Consider the following 23,483-nt stretch of genomic DNA (forward strand, 5'->3'; position numbering starts at 1 on the left):
TGGCCGAGGGGCTTGACGGGATTTGTAGTCTACGCGGGAGGCGGATGCGCACGCGCAGATGGGGCCGGGGCGGGGCCGCGGCATTGCGGTGAAAGCCGAGGCAGCGGGCAGGCGAGCCGGGGGCGGGCGGACATCTTGGGATCCCGAGAGTGGCCGGGCCGGCAGAGCAGGGGCCGCGGACACTAGGTGAGCTGGGTATGGGCTCTTATGCGGGAGCTGGGGGGAGGACGCCGCGGGTCGCCTTCCTCTCCGCCCAGCTTTGCCGGTCCCTGCACTGCGCCGGTGGAAAGCTGCCCACACCCAGGAGTGGCCTCAGCCTTAAGACCCAGGAGGGAGCTGACGCCGGGGCGGGGGCGCCTGGGGTGCGGCTGCAGGACGGGCGGGGAGCGGCGCCCTCCACCTGACCCGCCGGGTACCTCCCGTGAGAAGGAGACCTCCTGGAATCCTCCCAGAGCAAGGACGCCGTGCGGCGTCCCCCTCCCTAGGATCGTGAGACCCCCCCTAGCCCTCCGCGCCTCTTCCTCGGCGCAAGGACAATTCTCCCATCTCCTAGGACAGTAGCACCCTCTTGTGCCGCCTCGTTGGACTGTGACAGGTCTCACACTGTGCGGCACTCCCTTCTCTCAGGTGGCACCCCGCGGCTCTTCTTCCTCAGACCTGTCACAGTCCCAGCACCGCGTGGCACTTTTTCCACGATGTTCTCCTCCCCAGGGCGAAAAGCCCACCACCCCCTCATGCCTCTGTTCCTAAACCCCAAAGCAGGTTCCGTCTCCCCAGCTTTCCCTTATTCACCACTGTCAGTCTCTCCCTGTCGGTTTTTCCTTCTCAAAGCCCTGATCTTTTCCATACTGGAAACTCTTTCCTTTAGGTGCCTCACCACCCCTGTTTGCCGCTGTGGGCTCATCTGAATTATACTGCCTGGCGGTGGCTGCCAGTCTTTTCCCTTAACTAAATATTCCATTCCTGTCTAGGGCCCCACCTTTCGTCCTCTGTTGCCTTAAGCTACCTACCACTAGATACCTGTGGACTTGGTTCTTTGCCCTGGGCTCTACCTCCATTTTGCATCTCTTTTCCCAGCCCCTTTGGGACTGAGGTATGGGATGTGTCCACCACCTTGAGAGACCTCTCACTGGTCTGGGAGGCCTTGACAGCCACAGTAAAAGTCTGCTAAACTACTCCCTGTGAAATTAATACCAGGGTTAATCCAGGAAATCTAGAACCAAATTAACCCCTTTTCTCAAACAGTCTAAATTAATTTGACCCAAATAATGTAGATAATTCAGGCATTCTGACATCCCTGCCCCTTGCTTATAGGCACTCAGGCCAGAAATGAGTTACTTGGTGGGCCTAGAATCACAATTTCAGCTAGAAGGATCTCTTAATTTTATGAAGCTGCCCTCCCCCACCCCAAATCCTTATTTTTTTTTTGCACTCCAGAGTTTTTTGAAAGAGGGGTAGTCAGAAATAACTGTAATAAGCAGGGTCATTGAAGTGTGGTCTGCCCATGCTGGGACCTTTCTCCTCTACTCTTTGCCTGTTTATCTGACTGCCTGGAAGAGGTCGAAGCCACATTCCTAGGTCCCTGTCAGAGCCTAAGGCCTCCCTTGCCTCCTCCTCCTCCCCCCACCCTGCACACCCTTTCCTGGAATGTTTAGACTTCTGTGAATTAGAGTGTCAGAGATTCAGGCCCAACTGCCTTCTCAGAAGGGTAGTGGAGTCTGAGAGATTAGATGCTCTGTCTAAAGGTTGTGCCTGGGGGCCCCAGGCCTGAACCAGCTGGAGTAATTCCTACCACCAATCCTGCCACCGGAGGCAGCGGCGCCCAGGCCTTCTCAGTGACTCACTGGCTGGAGCCTGAGTGAGAGTCTGCACAGGAGGGGGCCTAAAAAACGGATCCTTGCTGAGCTCAGCGCTGTGAAGAAGGGGCTGGGGCTACTCTCTGGCTCAGCCCCAGAAAAGGAAGGGTCAAAATGGCCTTAGAATCCTGGGCCTAAGTCCCTTTCCATTTCTTTCTCCCATCCAGTTTTGGGTAAACAGGAACTGGAGCCTGGCTAAGGGGAGGGGCATGTCTGGGAGGGCTGCAGGGTCACTTGCTAGAGGGTTGAGTCAGGAAAAATGTGCCAGTGACCTGCGCAGCCCCACAGGGGACATTGACAGGGGTTCTGAGGTCTTCCTTACCCTGCCCCCGCCTGTCCTAGGTCTGTTCTCAGAGCGATGGGCCGCGGAGACTGAGCTGCCGCCATGATTGGAGGCTTATTCATCTATAATCACAAGGGGGAGGTGCTCATCTCCCGGGTCTACCGAGATGACATCGGGTGAGTCCCCTGGCTGAGCCAGCTGTGTCTCACCATGCCAGCTCCCCCAGCTCCAGCATGCAGGACCAGGTCTGTTCCCACCAGAGGCTTGACTTGGGCCACCCCCACACCTCGATGCATCCTGTAAGCTCGGCTAGTGTAGCCTGGTTCCCATCAGGTCTGGTAGTATTGGCTTGGCAGCCAGCTTGCTGGCCACTAGGTGGGACCTATGGAATGGCACGGTCCCCACAGCCTTAAGAACACCTGCCCTTCCTGCCTCCTGTTTCCCTTAGTTACAGGCCTGGTTGCTGGAGATGAGTGCTTTTGTCCTGGCAGGTTGATTCTTCCTTTGAGGAGAAGCAAGATCTGTCTCTAGTGGGTGGAATTAGTGGCCGGGCTGGCTCTATCTAAGCCGTGCTCTTAGAAGTTCTTCTCATGTTGAGGACCTTCACTGGATTCTCTTGAAAACCTCTCCAGGCTGCTGAATCCTCTCCCACTCCCTTTCTCAGGAGTCAGATTGCTGACTCAGCTCTTTTCAGTTCCTCTAGGCCATTCCTGGAAGAGAGGTTGTGAGCAAGCTTGAGGCACTCTCAGGTCATTGAGGGAAGGGCAGGGAGGCCATGCTGCCCTTTCTGGCCTATCAGAGTAGACTCAAAACAGCTCCATGTCCTGGGTCCTTCAGACCCAGGAGCCACAGCCTTACTTCTCATTCTGCCCCACCCTGCACGCCATTGTTCTTTCCGGACTGAGGGGACCTATCCTAGCCTCAGCAGCTCTAATGAGATTAGGCTCCTCCAATTCCTGCTGCCCCATTCTTTTTCCTCAATGAGCTTGAGATAAACAGTCTCAGGATGGGCCTGTTGCAGTGCCCCTTGCTTCTTGGCTCCCTGGCTGATAGGCTGGCCTAGCCTTTGTGGCTGTTTGTTCATTGGCTGGTGGTGTGGCATGAGCTAGAATTGTGGCAAGGCCTGGCCTGCCTGAACCTGGCTAACTGCACCCCCCAACCCCCGTGTCCCTCCTGCCCTGGATGGACTTGGGCAAGCCAAGGCCAGGTCACATACCACTTTGCCTGTCTTGTCTGCTTCCACTTTATGGTGTGTGCTGCCCTCCCAGTGTGCCGTGTGTCTAACCCTCTCTCTTGTTGCTGTCACTCTCCTCTTCTTGCTGGCGTCATTTCTCTCATCCCATCTCATTGGCTGCTGTAGCAATAGGTAAGCGGCCTGTCAAGCTGCTGCCCAGATACAGGTGGGTGGGGAACCCTGGCCCCCCCTCATTGTTTTCCTTCATCCTTTTTCATTCCCTTAACTTGCTCTGGAGTTGGATCCTGGACAAGAATGGGTGGCACAGCTCCAAGGCCTCTTGGTACTTCTCCTTCAGTAGATTAGAACCTTCTCCGAAGTCATGCTAGCTTTGTCTAACTTCTGGAGGAGCTGGCCTTCCCCACTGGTGGGATCACTAGTGGGAGGACTGGAGAAGAAGCAGGGTCTCTTTATGTCTTGGGCCTGGAGCTTACTGGGAATCTAGAGAGGTGGCAGCTGGGGTATGGCTGGGAAATTGGGGCCAGGCCTGGGAGTCAGGAACATCCATCTCTAAACCTGGTGGACCTCACTCTATTAAGGTTACATCTGCCCTCCTGTTATTGCCACTTCCCCATTTTTCATGGCCTTCAGACACCAGCCCAGCTAAGGCCTTCTGCCCATGCCCCCGCTGAGAATCATAAGAAGGGAACCACCATAGTGGTTTAGGCATTGGCATTAGAGTTCATGTCAGAGTTCAGCAGTGAGGAGGGTGGGGCTGTTAGCAGCTGTGGTTGATCCCCGGGGAGAGGGGTGAGGTTTGCCTCGGCTCTGAGCAGCCTCTGTGTACTGTTTTCCCTCAGGAGAAATGCAGTGGATGCCTTTCGGGTCAATGTTATCCACGCCCGGCAGCAGGTGCGCAGCCCTGTCACCAACATTGCTCGCACCAGCTTTTTTCATGTTAAGCGGTCCAACATCTGGCTGGCAGCAGTCACCAAGCAAAATGTCAACGCTGCCATGGTCTTCGAATTCCTCTATAAGATGTGTGATGTAATGGCTGCCTACTTTGGCAAGATCAGCGAGGAAAACATCAAGAACAATTTTGTGCTCATATATGAGCTGCTGGATGGTGAGGCTGGTGGGGCAGTGGGCCTAGGGTGGGGATGAACCTGACTGGTCCTGGCCTGAAGGTGGGAGCAGGTCTGAGGCTCCAGTACACTCTAAACTTTCTTTCCTGAGTGTCTGGTCTCTTGGGCTAGGATCTCTATGCCCCTGAGAAGGCCAGTTCACATTCCAGACCTAAGGGCTGCTCTGAAATGGAACACAGAAATAGGCCAGCAGGTGGGGTAGGGGAAGTTTTGGTCTTTCAGGGGGCTAGAAACCTGACTGTGCGGTTTGGTGGCTGAGCCTACTATATTCATCTTACCTTTGTGGTTTGGGCCTTAGTTCACTGACTGTTCTCCCAGCTTTCCATCTCAGGAGCTGCTTCAGAGCCTGGGGGAGGTTGAGATATTACAGGCCCCTTGGGGTGCACTGTTATTTCTGTTCCTTTGTAAGGTGTGATATAGGTGTGAGTCCTTCCACCTTCCTAACATCTCTCTGTTTTCTAGAGAAAACAGGGCTCAGGGCTTCTTGACCTGTCACCCACTGGCCATGTGACTTTTCTGTTGATTATTTGGAAAAAATGAAACATTTTAATTGTTTTCTTATGAAGCACAAATCACAGAGCAAAGGCTACAAAGCTGGAAGATTTTGCTGCAGATGATGCCACACAGTCTTTGGGAGCTCTGCTGGTCAGACGTGTCCAGGCCAGGGGAGGGATTGGAATGAAGGAGCCTTAGCTTTGTCCAGGGGCTGATGATTCCCTTCCTTTTGCAGAGATCCTGGACTTTGGCTACCCACAAAACTCTGAGACAGGCGCGCTGAAAACCTTCATCACCCAGCAGGGCATTAAGAGTCAGGTACTCAAATTGTACAGACTACTGTCAGGGTGGAGTCCAACCTCCCTTCATCCCAGCTGGCCCTCAGGCCTTATCCAAGCTGACTCATGAGCCTGCCCGCCCATGACAGGAAGTGTTGGTCTGAACCTCCTGCCATCACGGCAGGCTTATTTTGCCCTGTGTGGCCCTCCCACCCCAGGAGAGCCAATTCAGCTGATCTCTGTTACCAGGAATACAGCTCAAGCAGTTTCCTTCTGCACTGCAGGGAGGGGATGTGGGCTGCTCTGGAGGCCTGGTGTTCCTTAGGAGGAGAAAGTTTGGGCCCTCTTCTAGGATCCAGGCCTCATAGCCTTTTCTTTTTCTGCCTCCTTTGTTGCTTCCTGTGGGCACCTCGCTGGCCTGCGGCCTCCAGCATCAGGTAAGCTATTCCCTCAGCTTCTGCCCTTGCAGCTTTGCTTGTTTGGTCTAGGCCTTGCCCTGTGGGGATTTTGGGGGAAGATGGGTTACAGGTGGGGACTAGAAGGGAAGGGGATGAGGGTGGAGTGGGGATAGAGACAGGAGGATGATTGAAAGGGGAGGGGAGTGAGGCCATTGCTGTTTGTCTCTACACCCATGTAGACAAAAGAAGAGCAGTCCCAGATCACCAGCCAGGTGACTGGGCAGATCGGCTGGCGGCGAGAGGGCATCAAGTATCGCCGGAATGAGCTCTTCCTGGATGTGCTGGAGAGTGTGAACCTGCTCATGTCCCCACAGGGTGAGGGCCCTGTCATGGTGAAGCTGGAGTGGGGTCAGGGTAGGATCCTGGGCCTGCCTGCCAGACTCAGTTGCTCCCCTGTTTATCTCTTTATCACCAGGGCAGGTGCTGAGTGCCCATGTGTCAGGCCGGGTGGTGATGAAGAGCTACCTGAGTGGCATGCCTGAGTGCAAGTTTGGGATGAATGACAAGATTGTCATTGAAAAGCAGGGCAAAGGCACAGCAGATGAAACAAGCAAGAGGTACTTGAGGCAGGATAGCCGGGGGGAAAGGGTGGGCCTTGGAGGCCTCAGTGGGACCTGGGGAGCCACAGTTCCTTCTGGACTTCATTTCCACTGTAATTGCAAACTCTTCCCAGGGGTATGCTTGGCTGGTTGCATTTGACACCAGTGCTAAAAGAGATGAGGGGATTGTTCTCAGCAAGCCCCTTTGTTCAGTCCCCAGGACAAAGGCCTCCTGTGTACATACTGATGGCCTCTGCCCAGTATGCCTGAAACACCTGAGTCCCAAGGAGTAGGGCTCTTGAGAAATAATGAGCTTGCAAAGCTTCCCCTCATCCTGAACTCTGGGGCAGGGACCTCTGAGGCAGAAAGCCACCTTCTGCCAGCTTTCCATAGTCTATGGTGCCAGCCTGTGGTAAGGAGGCCTTCCAGCCTAACACTTGCCACTCTCCTGTATTGATGAGGAAATCTCTTCTGCCTTTGCTTGCAGTGGGAAGCAATCAATTGCCATTGATGACTGCACCTTCCACCAGTGTGTGCGACTCAGCAAGTTTGACTCTGAACGCAGCATCAGCTTCATCCCACCAGATGGAGAGTTTGAACTCATGAGGTGCCATTGAGCTGTGAGGAGGGAGGGGGTGCTGCTGGCAGAGAGGGGAGAGAGGGAGTGGGACAGACTCTGTGGTGCCAACCTTGCTTCCTATCCCCAAAGGTATCGTACCACCAAGGATATCATCCTTCCTTTCCGGGTGATCCCACTAGTGCGGGAAGTGGGACGCACCAAACTGGAAGTCAAGGTGGTCATCAAGTCCAACTTCAAGCCTTCACTTCTGGCTCAGAAGATTGAGGTGAGAGCAAGGGGCTTGGGGAGGAGGAAGACCTTGTGTCTAGGAATAAAGGCAGCTGATGTCAGAATTTGACAGAGCTCCCTGACAGGTGTGTCACTTCTAGGTGAGGATCCCAACCCCACTAAACACAAGTGGGGTACAGGTGATCTGCATGAAGGGGAAGGCCAAGTACAAGGCCAGCGAGAACGCCATCGTGTGGAAGTGAGTCTTTCCTTCATGAGGCCATAGCAGGGCTCAAGTTGCCATAGTGTACCCTCTTGTTACCCTCATCCTTTTGAGTGTGGGGTGGGAGGAGTAAGTGTACCTTCTGCAGGAGCTTCTCCAGGAGCCTCTGCTTATACTGTCAGCCCTTACACCTCTGTGTGAGTGTGTAGATGCTTGCACTTGGGTTCACACATGTACTTATTTTTCAAGATGCTTTGGCATTTCCCCACTTGCCCTTGTAGTATCTCTGTGAAATAAAGACAGAGCAGGGGATAGTATGCCCAAATATCTAAGCAGAAACTGTAGCCCTCAGTACTAAAGGAGACCCAAGGTTCCATAGAAGTGGTTATCAGGGTCTTGACTACTTTTCCTTGTCCTGGCATCTCCTGCAAGCTCGTGGGCTCTCTCCCACTTGAAATGGGCAACTGCCCCAAGCTACCACAGGTACTTGCTGCCCATTGCCCCTGTATTTCCAGGATCAAGCGTATGGCAGGCATGAAGGAATCGCAGATCAGCGCAGAGATTGAACTTCTGCCCACCAATGACAAGAAGAAATGGGCTCGACCCCCTATTTCCATGAACTTTGAGGTACGGCAGAGGAGGGGCCTAGGGCCATGGCAGGGTGTGCTGGGAAAGACCTTAGAGATCATTCAGATCAACCTCTGCACCTTAGAGATGAGGAAACTGAGGCCTAGAAAGGAAAAGTGACTTTAATTCATAGATGCATTTCTTCCCCCTTCAAGCCTTTTAATAGAAAAGCTGTTCACACTGAGGCTATTCACACTGAGAAAAATCTTTGACCTCTCTTGGCTTGTCATAAAACAGTTTTTTGAAAAATTTAGATTGTTTGAATTCCAGGTACGAGGCTGGGCACAGTGGCTCACGCCTCTGGGAGGCCGAGGTGGGAGAATCGCTTGAGGTCAGGAGTTCAAGACTAGTCTGAGCAAGAGCAAGACCCCATTTCTACTAAAAATACAAAAAAAATTAGCCAGGCATTGTGGCCAGCGCCTGTGGCCCCAGCTACTTGGAAGGCTGAGGCAGGAGGACCGCTTGAGTCCAGGAGTTTGAGGTTGCTGTGAGCTAGGCTGATGCCATGGCACTCTAGCCTGGGCATCAGAGCAAGACTGTCTTGGAAAAAAAAAAAAAGAAAAAGAACTCCAGGTAAGATACAAAGTTTACTTATAGGCTGACTTTGCTTTGTACATATTAAGCATATAATTTTCTCCACCGTATTTTTTAAGTCCATAATATTGAGCAGGATAAATATGTTCTAAGACAGTTTTTTGGTTGCTGTCTCCTGCTAATTAAAAGAATTGATTTAAGTTGTCATAGGCAGGGCCTGACTTCAAACCCAACATGATTGCTAGCTACTCTTGGATATACTTCCTTTTTTAGTAACCTCTCAGAGGGCCTCTCACCACCCGAGTTTCCCCCAGCATCTTCCAGGGCCCCAGCCATTCAGACACCTGTTGAGATGTGGTAGCACAGGGCTACAGAATGTCCCAGAGAGTGGCTGTGAGGGGAAGGGCACATTTCCTAATTAAAGCTGTCCCTTGCCCAGGTGCCATTCGCACCCTCTGGCCTCAAGGTGCGCTACTTGAAGGTGTTTGAACCGAAGCTGAACTACAGCGACCATGATGTCATCAAATGGGTGCGCTACATTGGCCGCAGCGGCATTTATGAAACCCGCTGCTAGCTGCCTAGTGGCAGCTAGCCCACCTCCCCACATCTTCTTCCGCACGTTTGCATACCACCCCCTTCTCCACCCCCCCCTCCCACCACCACACAGCAGTGTCTCCTACTCTCCCTTGCTTTGCTGCCTTCCCTTTGCACCAACCCCTGAGTCTAGGTCTGGACCAACCACTTTGCGAGCGGGACTGGTGGAGCAGTCCCCAGGCTCCCTGGGCAGGGAAGTTCTGGGGCTCCTGCTCTTCCATCCATCTGTCCTGGCCAAGTGCCAGGTTCTGAGTTCTGTGACCAAAGCCAGGTGAGCCCCTTTTCCTTCCCACCCCTGTGGCCATACCTCTAGAGTGGGAGGGTTGGCTGCCCTTCACCTTGGAGCTCCCCCAAAGGCCAGTAACAGATCCCCAGCCCTCAATCTCTGCTTTGGGATAGTGTGAGCTTCATTTTGTACACGTGTGGTTTTGTCCAGTTCCAAACCCAATAAACTCTGTAGAGCGGAGTTGTTGGCTGTTGATGTGGGAGTTACTTGGGGAGGGGAACTGGTAGGACTGCTCTTCCTAAGATTTTCTATTCCGAATACTCTCAAGGCTCTTGTCCCAATTGTTAGGCCCTTCCTGGACCATCCAGCTCTTATCCTCATGGGTTGTTGGCCCAGGTCTACTGACTCAGCTAAAAGGAAAACAGCCTCAAGGGCAAGCAGCCCCACAAGGCCCCAGTTACCCTGAGGGTAGATTCTTCTTTCCTTAACTTTTTTTTCTTTTTTTTTCTTAAGAGAGGTGGTCTTGTACACCTAGGCTCAACTTACCCTCCTGGCTCAGCCTCCCAAGTAGCTTGGACTAGTGGCACTCACCACCACTCTTAATTCCATCCTTTTCCCCCGTTACCCAGGTTTCCCAAACTTGGGTGGGTGGTAGGAAGAAAAATTTTATTTTTCCTAGGCCTCTTCCAAAGCAACGCCCTTTGATACCTCCACCCCTCCAGATAATTGTGTGGTGAGTTAGTCCCTGAAGGACCTGATGCATAAAGCAGATTTTTCCCTCACCAGTTTTCCCTTGCTTAGTTTCAACTTTCTCAAACTTAAAAAATCTATTAAAAGCTGGATGTGGTGGCATGTGCCTGAAGCAGGAGGATTGGAGGCTGCAGTGAGCTATGATTGTGCCACTGCACTCCAGCCTAAGCAGCAGAGTGAGACCTCAACTCTTATTTTATATTTTATTTTTTAATTTTTTAAATTTTGATTTCTTCAACTCTATTTTTTTCAGCGAGTTGTAATCTTTTTGCTGAGGGAGAGACCTCAACTCTAAAAACAAACAAAAAACTAGAAAATTTCAAACATAAACAGAAGTAGAATAATCATCTCCCATCACCCAGCTTCAGCTATGATCAACTCATGGCCAATTTCTTAATATCACCCAGTCTGTGTTCACTTAACCCAGGTGTCCTATAAAATTTTCACAACTTCCCTCTGGATCCAAAAAGGGTCCACTGTAGTTGGTTAATCTTTCTTAAATCTTACAATCCGTACGTTTCACCTCAGCTCTTGCAATTTTGTTGAAGTGGACTTTTGTAGTTTCCCTATCAGAATTTGCCTGTTATATCCCCATGGTGTCACTTAACGTGTTCCTCTTTGCCTGTGTTTCCTATAAAATAAATATCCAGATTGATTCCTCACAATGGCAATGTTTAATCCAAAAGAATAAATGGATAATGATGTAATTTTAGGTACCACTTTTAGAGCCAGGTTGGATAATATTTACGTTAAATACAAAGTAGTAGTGTCATTTTGGGTAAATTCTTAAGTTCCACCTGAAGGAATCAATAAAAGAAAAGAGGCTTTTACTGTCATTTACTGATTCAGGGTGCAAAGAAGTCTGCTTTGGGTGTAGGTAGGGAATAAATACCAGTGAATTTATACAAGCCACGTTGCCCTGGTTTTCTTGCCCTTTGGCGGTGGGTGAGGTTGTGCCCTGGGGTGGTGGAAGAACATAATTTGCAATGGTCAGCTGAACTGTCAAGTGTGAAAGGACTGAACACAGGTCGCGCGGGGTGGACGAGAGAGTGACAGGCTACCAGGCTGAGAAGCCGGTAGGGCCTGGGGACCGGCGAACCCATGAAACTGAACAGGGGGGCAAAATGGTTGGGTGCGCGGCGGCACCAGACGCGCATCAGGGAAGCGTATAAAACCTAGCAAAGCCAGTATGTTTTATCTGTCATCTGTCTCTGGGGAAGGCTCTCACCCGCCGGACCACCGGTACCTCACTCCCTGATAAACCTCGAGCTCCTCTGCCTCCTCCCCTCGCCTCCGAACCTCAACCTCCCAGAAGGCAGCGAGAACCACACTTCTGGCTTATCTTTCGGCAGAAAACGCGTCGCGCAAGCGCAGAGAGAACAGTTCTGGCGCAGACTCTGAGCAGCGCTTGCTGCCGTTCCTCCGGCACGTTTCACTCCGCCCACCGGGTTCCGCGCACTCCGCGCCTTTCTTGCGTCACCAGTACGCATGCGCTTTGGAAGAAGGGGCGAGATTTCGGGGGAAGGGCAGGGGGCGGGCCTAGGGTAAGGTCTCACAGCGACTGCGCGGACGGGTTCCCTATTGGAACATGGCGACTTGCGCCGAAATCCTGCGGAGCGAGTTCCCTGAAATTGACGGACAGGTCTTCGACTACGTGACTGGTAAGCCGAGCAGAATCATCGGGCTGGGGAGGCCTAAGTGGAGGTCAGGGGAAAAGCCTAAGGGAGGGCGGTGCCGGGGACCGCTGCCAGGCCTCTCCTCTGCATGACCTCTTGTCCCGAGGGCCGGTTGGGTCTGGAGACCTGACTGGGCCCGGGTTCGGGGACTGAAACTGATTGTATGTCTACCCTATCCGGTTTCTTCTTGTCATGCCACGCCCGGCCCAGGCGTCTTGCACAGCGGCAGTGCGGACTTCGAGTCTGTGGATGACTTGGTCGAAGCTGTGGGGGAACTGTTGCAAGAGGTGTCCGGGGACAGCAAGGATGACGCGGGCATCAGGGCCGTGTGCCAGCGCATGTACAACACTCTGCGCCTGTACGTGCCAGGGAGTAGGGGTTGATGGGGGCGAAGGGAGGGCGAACGGTCTGGAGACAAGAGATGGGGGAAGAAGGCCTAATGGCCATAGAGCTTTTCCCTCAATTCCTAATCCTGCACTTTCTATCCCTACCTACATAGGGCTGAACCACAGAGCCAGGGAAATAGCCAGGTGCTACTGGACGCCCCCATCCAGTTGTCAAAGATAACAGAGAACTACGGTGAGAGTGAGGGGAGATTGAACTAACTGTCCTCTACCCTTTTCTTAGCCCACCCCACCCCATCCTCCAACAGCCTCTTGCAGCTCAGGACTCCTACTATCTCTTTAACACAGGATAAGCTTGTATGAGTTAGCTGATGTCTTTACTGACATCAACTTTACTGAGGGCAAAAAAGCCTATAATGAAGGCAGTGGGGTTGGAGGATTCTCGGAGCTCTTGGGTATGGCAGGAAGCATACAAGAGCCTTGGAGCTGGACAGACTTGGTTTTACCCCCAATTTTGCAACTTATTAACAAATTGCATGTTCTTGGAAGAGTTGCTTATCTGCCCCACCTTCTGTATCCTTATATATAAGATTTATTTTTTGAGTGCAGGGAGGATGATAGCCATTTATACCCTGAATTGTAAAGCTTTCTTGAAAACGGCTTTCTGTGCCTGGTTTGTATTAGTCACTCAAAATGTTAGTTTCCCTTCCTTCAGGGAGAAGGTGACTGCTTTTCTTATCGCTTACAGACTGTGGAACCAAACTTCCAGGACTGCTAAAGAGGGAACAGTCCTCGGTGAGGAGGAGGAGGAGGAAGAAAGGAAGGGGGCTGTGTCTGTGATGGGGATGAGAGTTGACTGTCTAAATATTGGAATATTTTGGGGGGGGGATTTCTCATTATGTCTTTCCCTGAGTCTTTGAGTCTGTTCATCATGGGTAAGTTAAGAGGGTTTACTTGAGATGTTCTCTCGGGGGTTCCATTCTGAGCCTGCACCCTAGAGTGAAGTGGTTGTGTTTGGACCCTTAGACCGTGAATGCAAAGAAGCTAGAGAAGGCTGAGGCTCGACTAAAGGCAAAGCAGGAGAAGCGCTCAGAGAAGGACACACTGAAGACCAGCAGCCCTCTGTGAGTTGAGGAAGAATGGTTCAGAAGAGAGCAGAGCAGTCTCTGCTGGGACAGAAGGGTGGTTGGGAGCACTCAAACCTATCCATTTCTCCCTTAAGAGTTTTGGAAGAGGCATCAGCCAGCCAGGCAGGCAGCAGAAAGGAGAGTCGGTTGGAATCATCTGGCAAGAACAAATCCTATGATGTGCGAATTGAGAATTTTGATGTGTCTTTTGGTGACAGGTGAGGGAATGGCAGTGGGGTGTGGCATTCTTTTTGAAGAGATGAAATGAAGCTAAAAACAATGCTAGATTTCTGTTGTTAAGCTTGCCGTCCACCTATTTCTAGAGCATTCTTGGTCTTTTTTCTACCACTCCTGCAGGGTACTGCTAGCTGGAGCCGATGTGAACCTGGCATGGGGCCGCCGTTACGGGCTGGTAGGGCGGAATGGGCTGGGAAAGACAACGCTGCTGAAGATGCTGGCCACCCGAAGCCTGCGGGTTCCAGCCCACATTTCCCTACTGCATGTAGAGCAGGAGGTTGCTGGAGATGACACCCCTGCCCTGCAGAGTGTGCTGGAGAGCGATAGTGTTCGAGAGAACCTGCTACGGCAGGAGCGGGAGCTCAGTGCCCAGGTTGCTGCTGGCAGGTAAGTGCCCCAGGCTAGGGAATAACTGGCAATAGCCGTCCTTCAGAGTGCCTGCTGTGCTGTCACAATCCACAATTCAAGTGCCTCATCCTAGTAATCAGCAGAGCTTGGAACTGGGCACTGTGAAACTCTAAAGCCCTTGTTCTTTCCACAGTGTCCATTGCCCTTGTTATCTTAGGGACGTCCTTCCTGTAGTCTATGGCTACTCCAGCAACAAGGCAGCCAGTGGCCTGCTTTACAACTGTATAGGGTGCAGAACATCCTAGACTGCCCCCACTCAGGCTGATTGCTCTTTCTCCTCCCGCCTAGGGTGGAGGGCTCAGAAGCTACACAGCTGGCAGAAATCTATGCCAAATTAGAGGAGATTGAGGCTGACAAGGCACCTGCCAGGTATTTAAAATTCTCCCTCCCTCCTTCAGATTTCACCTTTCTCTTCTGTGAACTATTCCAACTGGGTTCTTCGATTTCTTCATTTCTAGGGCATCAGTCATCCTTGCTGGGCTTGGCTTTACCCCTAAAATGCAGCAACAGCCCACCCGGTGAGTGGCGTTTGCCATTCTTGACTCTGAACACTGTTGGCTCCGCCCCTGCCTTCCCGATGAACACCCACCCCTAATGTGGCTCTGTCATTCTTTAGGGAGTTCTCAGGTGGCTGGAGGATGAGACTGGCCCTGGCCCGGGCCCTGTTTGCTAGGTGAGTCTCCTGGGCCTGTGCTTGGAGTGCTATAGAGATTAGCCCTTGGTCTTTGGGAGGTGGCAGTGAGTCACTGACCTGAAACCTTATGCCATGTATTCTTCTTTTTCATAGGCCAGATCTTCTATTGTTAGATGGTGAGTTTGAAATGGGGCACCTTGACTTTGGGATGGGCAAGGTGGTAGCATCCAAGCTCATAGTTCTCCAGCACTTCAGTCCCAAGTGTGTGCTCCCCTACTTCTTCTCCAGAGCCCACAAACATGCTGGATGTAAGGGCCATCCTGTGGCTGGAGAATTACCTGCAGGTGAGTGCCTATAGGTGCTGGAGTGGGTTTGGGGATTGTCTGCCTCCAAGACACCTAGGGGCCTGGGAACTGACTGCCCTCCCAAACCGGGCCTGCCATCCTGTGACCCCTCAGACGTGGCCCTCCACAATCCTAGTCGTCTCCCACGACCGCAACTTCCTAAATGCCATCGCCACAGACATCATTCACCTGCATAGCCAGCGGCTAGATGGTTACCGCGGAGACTTTGAGACCTTCATCAAAAGCAAGCAGGAGAGGCTGCTCAACCAGCAGCGTGAATATGAGGCACAGCAGCAGTATCGCCAGCACATCCAGGTGTCAGGGCATGGGGGGCTGGGGTGTCCCAGCCCGTGGGTACTAGAGTTGGGAGTAGTAAGGGAGTGTGACCAGTGCCTGCACTCCTCCACCTGCAGGTTTTCATTGACCGGTTTCGCTACAACGCCAACAGGGCCTCTCAAGTGCAGAGTAAACTCAAGATGCTGGAGAAACTGTGAGTACAGTGTCCTTGGCTAGGCCCTGACTCCTGTTCTCTTCATTTCTTCCCTCATGTTGCAGGCCACCTCTTGCTCTCCCATTCTAGGTCTCCCCTTTGCTAGAAGCCAACTTTGCTTTCCTACAGGGGAAAAAATCAGAGTATTCTACACTGCTCTTGGAGGGTTCGTCTTGCCTAGCCCATGGCAACCGCTAATCTACTTTGTGTCTATATTTTGTTACTCTGGATGTTTCATATAAATGGAATCATTAAATGTGACCTTTGTGTCTTTCTCACTTAGCATAATGTTTGCAAGGTTTGTCGATATTGTAGCATGTGTCAGTACTTCATTTCTTTTTATGGCTGAATAATATTCTATTGTGTGAATATACAACACTATTGATTCATCAGGTGATGGACATTTGGGTTGTTTTCCATTTTGGTTATTGTGAATAATGTTGCTATGAACTTTGGTGTACAAGTTTTCGTGTGGACATGTGTTTTCAGTTTACTTGGATACATACCTAGGAGTGGAATTGCTGGGTTACGTGGTAATTCTATATTTAATCTTTTGAGGAATTGCCGAACCATTTTCTAAAGGAGCTGTACCATTTTATATTCTACCAGCAATGTATGAGAATTCTAATTTTTCCATGTCCTTGCTGACAGTCGTTACTGTCAGTTTTTAGCCATCCTAGTGGGTGTGAAGTGATACCTCATTGTGGTTTTTTATTTGCATTTCCTTAGTGACTAATTAGAGTAAATACTGGGGTTTAATCTTGAAGCACCCTTTCTAGAATTGAAATCGTGAGGCTTAGATCTTTGTGAGTTGGAAACATACATTACAATATATTAACTGAGAATAAAAAGCTATAAAAAGGATGATTCTGTTTTTCAGTATATAGTAAACTACAAGAATATACTCTAAAATAATGGTGTCTGAATGGTGGGAGTACAAGCCTTTTCTAAAGTTTCTCTGAACATATATTACTTTTGCAAGAAATTGTTTTTTTTTTAAAGTCCTAAGTCTAGTCCATCCCATCTCTCCCCTCAGACCGGAGCTGAAACCTGTGGTCAAAGAATCGGAGGTGGTGATGAAGTGAGTGTTGGGCCAGAGGGGCTGCCAGGGAAGTACTTCTTCTGGCCATGTCCACAGTCCTCACTCCCACCCCCTGCAGGTTCCCTGATGGCTTTGAGAAGTTCTCACCACCAATTCTGCAGCTAGATGAGGTGGATTTCTACTATGACCCTAAACATGTCATCTTCAGTCGTCTCTCCGTCTCTGCTGATCTTGAGTCCCGCATCTGTGTGGTATGGTTGCTGTTTCTCTGTTCCATGCGCTGGGGCTCTCCTACCCCAGTATGTGGTGTGGATTGGCCCAGATGCACAGGAATAGGAGTGAGGGCCTGGGCTAAGGGCTTTGCTATACTTATACTGCCGCTGTCTTCTGGCTGCACAAGGCTGCTCTGCAGAAAAGAAGAGCCTGGTATGTGATATTTTATGAACACTTAGAGCAGTGCTTTATCTTACTGCTCTCAGTTCTGAATTTTCTCAAACCATGGAACATCGAGGAGAGAGCATGGGCTTCAGGGTCAGACTTTAGATCACAACTGTGCCATTTCCTCACTTCGTTACCAAGCAGTTTCTTCATTCTTAAAACAGATATGACATCTACCTCATTTGGTTATTGGGAAAAGTAAATCCCTAGCACTTAACAGATACTCAAGGATTGCTTCCCTTAGTATCTTTATTTTTCTGTATAGTTTCCTTAAAAATATTTTTTTGGTTGTTGAGGGAGTCATTGGGACTGCTGGATCTCTTCTCATCTCCTTCCCTTCTGTGTGCCATGTGTGTATTTTTTTATTGACATATAATGTACATATTTATTGGATACAAAGTGATATTTCAATACATGTATACAATGTATAATGATCAAATCAGGGTAATTAGCATATCCATCACCTTAAAAATTTATCATTTTTTTGTGTTGGGAACATTGAAAATCTTGTCTTCTAGCTATTTGAAAATATACAATAAATTATTAACTGTAGTCATCCTACAGTGCTGTAGAACACCAAAACTTATTCCTCCTGTCTACCTGTGATTTTTGTCTTCGTTAACCAACCTCTCCAAACCTCTCTGTCAATCCCTGCTCCCCGCTACCCTTCCCAGCCTCTAGTGACCACAGTTCTATTCTCTGCTTCTATGAGCTTGACTTTTTTTTTTTTTTTAGCTCTCACATATGAGTGAGAACATGTGGTGTTTATTTTTCTGACACGTATTCTAAAACATTCTCATGTTTCTTACAGGTTGGGGAGAATGGGGCTGGGAAGTCCACCATGCTGAAGCTGCTCATGGGGGACCTGGCACCTGTTCGAGGCATCAGACATGCTCACAGGTAAGGCCCACCTGCACCCCTGTGCACACACTCATAGGCACTCACACTGCCTACAGTCCTTCATGGTCGTTGCCTTCCGTCCCCTTTTCCACCTCCCTTTTTGCCCGTAGGAATCTGAAGATTGGCTATTTCAGCCAGCACCATGTGGAGCAGCTGGACCTGAATGTCAGTGCTGTGGAACTGCTGGCACGCAAGTTTCCTGGTGAGTTAGGGATTTGAGTTGAGGAAGGAGGGCCAGGGCTGACTCCTGCAGCCAGGCCTGCCTTGGGACAGGTGCAGAGCAGCCCACCCAAGTGTAGGTGTTAGGACTTGAGCACTTGGAGGTGTTGTGGAGGATAAAGGGAGAGAGTTGAGGCAATAACCCACCTGATGAGAGGAGTTCTTTTCCAGGGCAGCCCGAGGAGGAATATCGTCACCAGCTGGGCCGGTACGGCATCTCTGGAGAACTGGCCATGCGCCCTGTTGCCAGCTTGTCTGGGGGTCAGAAGAGCCGAGTGGCCTTTGCTCAGATGACCATGCCCTGGTGAGGCCTCACTTTCTAGAGCTCTTGCCCTCCCATTTTCCCTTCTTGCCCAGTAGACAATGGTCTCCTTTTTGTATCAGAAAGATTCATTTTCTCCTACTCCTGTCCCTTAACTGCCCCTATTCCTGGATTCTGCCTTCCAGCCCCAACTTCTATATTCTGGATGAACCTACAAACCACCTGGACATGGAGACAATCGAGGCTCTGGGCCGCGCTCTCAACAGTTTCAGGGTGAGTGTGCCTGCACCCTGACCACTTCTCCCCAAGCCTCAGAGCCCCTTGGCTTTCCCCTGAGCCCCTCCTGTTTTCCTGTCTTTCAGGGTGGCGTGATTCTGGTGTCCCACGATGAACGCTTCATCAGGCTGGTGTGCCGGGAGTTGTGGGTGTGTGAAGGAGGTGGCGTCACCCGGGTCGAAGGAGGATTTGACCAGTATCGCGCCCTCCTCCAGGAACAGTTCCGCCGTGAGGGCTTCCTCTAGGGCCTCCAGGCTGGGGACTGTGCCCAGGACATGGACTGGTCTCAGACCCTGGGCCACCATGTAGGCAACCAACTCCACGCTGAGGACTTCACCCAACTTGGGGACAGCCTTATTCCAAATGTCTCTCTCCTTTTGACTGGAGCATCCTCTATACAACCTGGGGAACCCCATCCAAGGGTCTGTGAGGACTGGTCTCCCAGGTGGAAGGGGTCGGGTGACGCCCTCTGGGGTTATGGATTCCCCCACTGCCCCAGCTCTGCCTGGGCCCCACGTGGCTGCTATGTAAATTAAATTTCCCCCTGCATCTCCCTGGCCTCATCTCTGCTGCTCACTGCAGGGCTGCAGTGGTTGCCTGCTACTGTGGGATGTGGGCCCTTTGGTTGGTGGTTTCCTTTGATACTTGCATCACTCACAAGGAGGAAGCAGTGGCAGCACCAGCCTTGCCCCTGGGAGGAGACATTAAGGCCATTGGGGCTTGGAGGGCATGTGCCGGAGCTGGGGGAGGCTGACCCAGTGGGACAAAAGGCAGCACATTGGCATCGTGTTACCCCAGCTCGGGCACAGCCTCAGCTGAGTCTTGGGCTCTGCTCCTCAGCCTCCACTGCTTGGGAGGCTGAACTGATTCTGAAACCTGGCCTCACACATCGTTTGCCAGCTGCATTCTCCAGTGGTTTCTGGCTCAGGTTGGTCTTGCTTCTCTGATCTGGACCCTAAGGGCTGAGGAGAAACCATCTTTGTCCTTATTTTGCTTGGGCAATTTCATATGTGTTATTTTTCCTTTAACCATATAGTAAGGACCTTGGAAGTGAGGAATTTAGGACAGTATCTAATGGGAAGAAATAGAACACTTTGTTTTCAAATTAAGCCGTCTTTAAGAGGGGAGAGATGTTTAACAGAGGTGGTATGATTTGTAAATATTATTTCTCAAGGATTCAGCTGTTACATGCAGTTGTTATGCAGAAGATGTTAAAATGGAGACATTGGGGCTGGGCAGGGTGGCACACACTTGTAATCCCAGCTACTTGGGAGGCTGAGGCAGGAGGATCACTTGAGCCCCAGGAGCTCAAGACCAGCCTGGGCAACATAGCGAAACCCCATCTCTTACCAAAAAAAAAAGACACTGCTTTGCAGTCAGTGACAATGGAGAAACCAGAGGAGTTTTCTTTCTTCTTGGAGATTGTAGTCATAAAGCTTAATCAAGGAATCTTAACTCTGAGCTGCTAAGGGTAATGTAGTGTAGGTAACTAGGGGAGAGAAGCCTGTTTGGGGGGTAAAGGAGAATAAAGGCAGGAAGGTTCTGTTGATTAATCACAGAGTTGGCACTGGTGGGCTGGTGAAGCTGGCAGAAGGACCGCTGATCTGCCTGCCTCCTCAGCTTCCCTCCCTCTCAGAAGCCCAGAGGAAGTGTTTCTGTAGCCTTGAGCACCCCCAGCACTCCTGAGAACTTTCTCACAACCCCTGTAATTCTCTTCCAACTTCAGACCTGCAGATGGGCAAGTCAGGGAGCCATCTGTTGGAGGTCTATGCCTGCCTGCTTGCCAGGCTTTTGGCCCCTGAACCCCTCACCAGTTGTGAACCCCTCTTGGAGTTCCTCCCAGCTCCTTAGAGTCCTCAGAAATGCAGCTGAAGGGTTCTCTGACACCGAATCTGCTTTTGTGCATGAAGAGCATTGGAGTTGGTGCTGGATCTAATAACAAATCTCAGCTCTGTTACTGGTAATAGAAGGGACCACCAACATTAGCTGGGTGACCACAAATCTCTTCATTTCTGAACATCTACTTGGTTTCTTTATAGGACTGTTGTGAGGATTTGCTAACAAATATAATGTGTAACCACTCAGAAATGTGACCAGTCTGACCTGAAGGACTATAAAGGGAAAAGAAAAATTTCTCTGAGTGACTGCAGAGGTAGACCAGTTTGGGCTCAAAGGAAGGATGATGTTAATAGTTCAGGCTGCCTTCTGAGAGTGAGTTATCAATTGCTGGGACCATTCAGCCCTGTCAGGCTTTAGAGAAGGGCTCTCTGGGCTAGGAGGCAGCACTAGATGACCTCCAGGTTTGCTTCCAATTTTATGACTCCATGGAAGAAATGGGAAGGGCCTATATATATGGCAATGCAAGCCCATGCTACAGGACTTCAGAAAGGTGGGATATGAATTGTACTGGCTGGGAAAGACCTAGCTTTTAGAGATTAGAGGGGGGAGTTGGCAGAAAACAGCTGTTTTGAGGAATGGAAAATGGTAGTGTCGGTGTAAGCCAGCTCCATTTCAGAAAGCACAGGACAAAGAAGGGAGAGAGGGATGTGACATGGAAGGGTGGGAAGTAACTTTTCTTTCTTGGCATCTCAGGGTGGGCGTGAACAGAGGTCACTCTTGATCACTCCAGGGTGCACACTCGCAACCACCCCATTTACTGGCTAACCCCAGCCAAAGGGGAAGCCATCTTCCCCAGCTGCTGACCCTGTGCTGCTCTGCCAAATTCCGGCCTTTAAGTCAACAGGAGCTGGCCAGGTTGAAAGGCCTTAGTCCACAGAATCTTCACTGAATTCCAGGCCTTCCTGCCTCTGCCTACCTTACCACACTCACCAACACCTTCTCAGGCAACCTAGCTGGTCCCCAGTGGGAGGCAGAGTGACTAGAGCATGGATTCCTTGGCACCAGCCTGTGAAGCTCTCAAGGATGCCAGTCAGACAGTTGTTCATTTCAAGGTGATTATTACTGTCTTCAAATTTGTTAGACGTGGACAACATTTTGCTAAGTTCTCACTGATTTCCAGACAAATTTTAGCCCACATCAAAGCTCAGCTCTGCATCAGGGCTGAGCGTGCAGACTGGATGTCAGAAGCTGTGGTTTGAAATCCCAGCAGGCTAGCAGGGTGGGCTCAGGCTGTGAGGACTTACACAGCCTGGCTGAAGGGCCTCTAGGGGTCCCTGAACCTGAAGCGATGGACTCCTCAATTCCACCCCTCTGACTAGCCTTCCATTGCACTTTATGCTTCCCCAGTGAGCTGCGTGCCATCATTAAGATTGCAGTGCCCACTTTGCCTTGACATCCTTGAAGGATGGCTTACTCATCTTTGCATTTTCTGTGCCTGTCCCAGGTTAGGTTTCTTGGGAAACAACTTGAAGAGATCAGCATGCAGGGTGTTTTCGGGGTGCTCCTGGGATAAACAGCTATGGAAAAAGGGGCCAGGAAACAGGATGGAGCAGAGGGAGGATGGAGCAGTGCAAGCCCAGTGAAAGCCTTGGGTTAGCCGTGCAGAGTTGTCCTGAGTTGGGGTCCAGCCTCTACTCTGCTGAGGTGATCAGCTTTGGGATGCTGGCTGCTACCAGAAGGAGGTGTGACTTGAAAGAGGAAGCTTTCTTTAGTTGAGGCAAACCCCAAAGGGGCTGGCTGACAGCTGAGGATTTTGTGCCTCAGCACTCTTAGCAGCAAGGGCAACAAGTCCTTTCTTCCTGAGAGGGGATCTGGGCAGGTCATCACAGCATCCGCTCCAAGACCTAGTACATAATAGGTATGAATAGACATGTTTGATAAATGAATGTTGTAGGAAAATTGAGAAGAAGCAGAGAATGACATGGAAGGAGAGAGTCTAGCCCTGAGGAGGCGGGGCTGGGATGATGGAGGTGAGACTAGGGCGGGTGGTGCACAGACGCTTGTGAACTTGGCCCAAACTAGAGAGGACTCCTTTTTCAGCCAGAACCTTTGAAATGAAATGAAAGCTTTGGAACATTAAGTGGCAAGTTATAGGGGCCTTTTTTGTTTTTTTAAATAACTTTCCTTGGTTTCCTTTCAAGACCATTCTAAGGAACTTTCAAACAATAACATTAATGAGGCTCTTATTGTGTAACAAATACAGTTGTTAAGTACTTTACCTGTATTGACTAAGTCAATCCTGACAATCCTATGAACTGGCACAATTATTGTCCCCATTTCATAGGTGAGGAAATACAGGGAGTTGATATAGTGGGTGGCAGGGTTGGGATTCAAGGCCAGTCTAGCTCTGGGACACAGCTCTTAACCGCCACACTGTACTACCACTGGGCTCTTAAGGGGCTGTGCAGAGTAGTCACAGCTTGTTAATTCCATCACTTAAAACTTAGTTGCATGGGCGGGGGATTGAACAAGCTTCGCTCAGGAGAGCAAGCCGAGGAGTAGGAGTTCTGGCACAGTGGCTGACCCATGCTAGGTGCTTCCTGAATAGTTATTCATTAAATAAGTGATCCAAAACTCATGGTATAATGGAAAAGTTATGCACTGGTATTAGCTCAGCTCTAACACTGATGGCCTTGGGCAAGTCAGCCTCTATTGAGTAAATTATCCATGAAATGAGCACAACACAATTTGTTTTGCTTCTTTGGGTAGTTGGATTGAGTTAGATAAGGTCCTGTGTAAACTGAGTAAAAATTTTTGTAAACTGTAAAGTCCTATGGGTCTAAAGGGTGTAATTTCGTGGAAGAAGTGATTGGGGCAGCAGCCTGGAGCCACCTCTGGAGACACACACACTCACACGTGCACGTAAGCACTCCAGGCCATGCTCAAGAGGATCACCCCAGGACGACCACCCCACAGCTCTCCACGTCCCCCGGGCCAGACATCAGAGAGCACCCACCAACTCGCATGGGGTGAGGCGGAAATCACCGTGAAATTTTAGCCCATTCTAATAATATGTATAGTTCATGCCCTGTTGATAATTCTAGGTTTCTGTTTTCTTTATATTAAATAAATGGGTAGTTTGGAAAGCAATTTCTGCTTTACTGTATATAGAGAAACCTTTGAAACCCTAAATTAGAATAAATATTTTTTAACCCATGCTGCAGCGTTTTTAACACTGGGGAATGCTTTTACAAACATTCTCTTTGGCCTTTTCTCAA

General features: G+C 50.4%; 2 protein-coding genes across 5 annotated transcripts; both read left to right on the plus strand.

Annotated features, from left to right (window-relative positions):
* Nucleotides 1–43: 43 nt before the first annotated feature.
* AP2M1 (adaptor related protein complex 2 subunit mu 1) lies at nt 44–9,459 on the plus strand. Of its 2 annotated transcripts, none has more exons than XM_045539796.1 (11): nt 44–186; nt 4,174–4,439; nt 5,189–5,271; nt 5,663–5,668; nt 5,869–6,004; nt 6,105–6,246; nt 6,716–6,835; nt 6,938–7,073; nt 7,177–7,274; nt 7,754–7,865; nt 8,839–9,459. In XM_045539796.1, the coding sequence occupies exons 1-11, from the start codon at nt 59–61 to the stop codon at nt 8,971–8,973; spliced, it is 1,362 nt and encodes a 453-aa protein (XP_045395752.1). In that variant the 5' UTR covers nt 44–58; the 3' UTR covers nt 8,974–9,459. The 2 variants fall into 2 exon arrangements, with proteins under 2 accessions (XP_045395752.1, XP_045395753.1); XM_045539797.1 differs by lacking the exon at nt 44–186 and adding an exon at nt 2,200–2,315.
* A 1,916-nt stretch (nt 9,460–11,375) lies between these two features.
* Nucleotides 11,376–18,915, plus strand: ABCF3 (ATP binding cassette subfamily F member 3). Of its 3 annotated transcripts, XM_045539799.1 has the most exons (21): nt 11,382–11,630; nt 11,856–12,003; nt 12,145–12,224; nt 12,738–12,784; nt 13,016–13,113; nt 13,212–13,334; nt 13,474–13,740; nt 14,050–14,130; nt 14,220–14,279; nt 14,378–14,434; nt 14,549–14,571; nt 14,684–14,739; nt 14,854–15,054; nt 15,153–15,229; nt 16,266–16,310; nt 16,390–16,522; nt 17,521–17,609; nt 17,720–17,811; nt 18,000–18,132; nt 18,276–18,363; nt 18,453–18,915. In XM_045539799.1, the coding sequence occupies exons 1-21, from the start codon at nt 11,558–11,560 to the stop codon at nt 18,609–18,611; spliced, it is 2,130 nt and encodes a 709-aa protein (XP_045395755.1). In that variant the 5' UTR covers nt 11,382–11,557; the 3' UTR covers nt 18,612–18,915. The 3 variants fall into 3 exon arrangements, with proteins under 3 accessions (XP_045395754.1, XP_045395755.1, XP_045395756.1); XM_045539798.1 differs by having other exon boundaries at nt 11,376–11,630; nt 14,684–15,054; XM_045539800.1 differs by lacking the exons at nt 11,382–11,630; nt 11,856–12,003; nt 12,145–12,224; ... (1 more) ...; nt 13,016–13,113; nt 13,212–13,334 and adding an exon at nt 13,952–13,958 and having other exon boundaries at nt 13,641–13,740.
* The last annotated feature ends 4,568 nt before the right edge of the window (nt 18,916–23,483 follow it).

The sequence above is a fragment of the Lemur catta genome, chromosome 1 (assembly GCF_020740605.2).
Source record: "Lemur catta isolate mLemCat1 chromosome 1, mLemCat1.pri, whole genome shotgun sequence".
Classification (NCBI taxonomy): Eukaryota; Metazoa; Chordata; class Mammalia; order Primates; family Lemuridae; genus Lemur; species Lemur catta.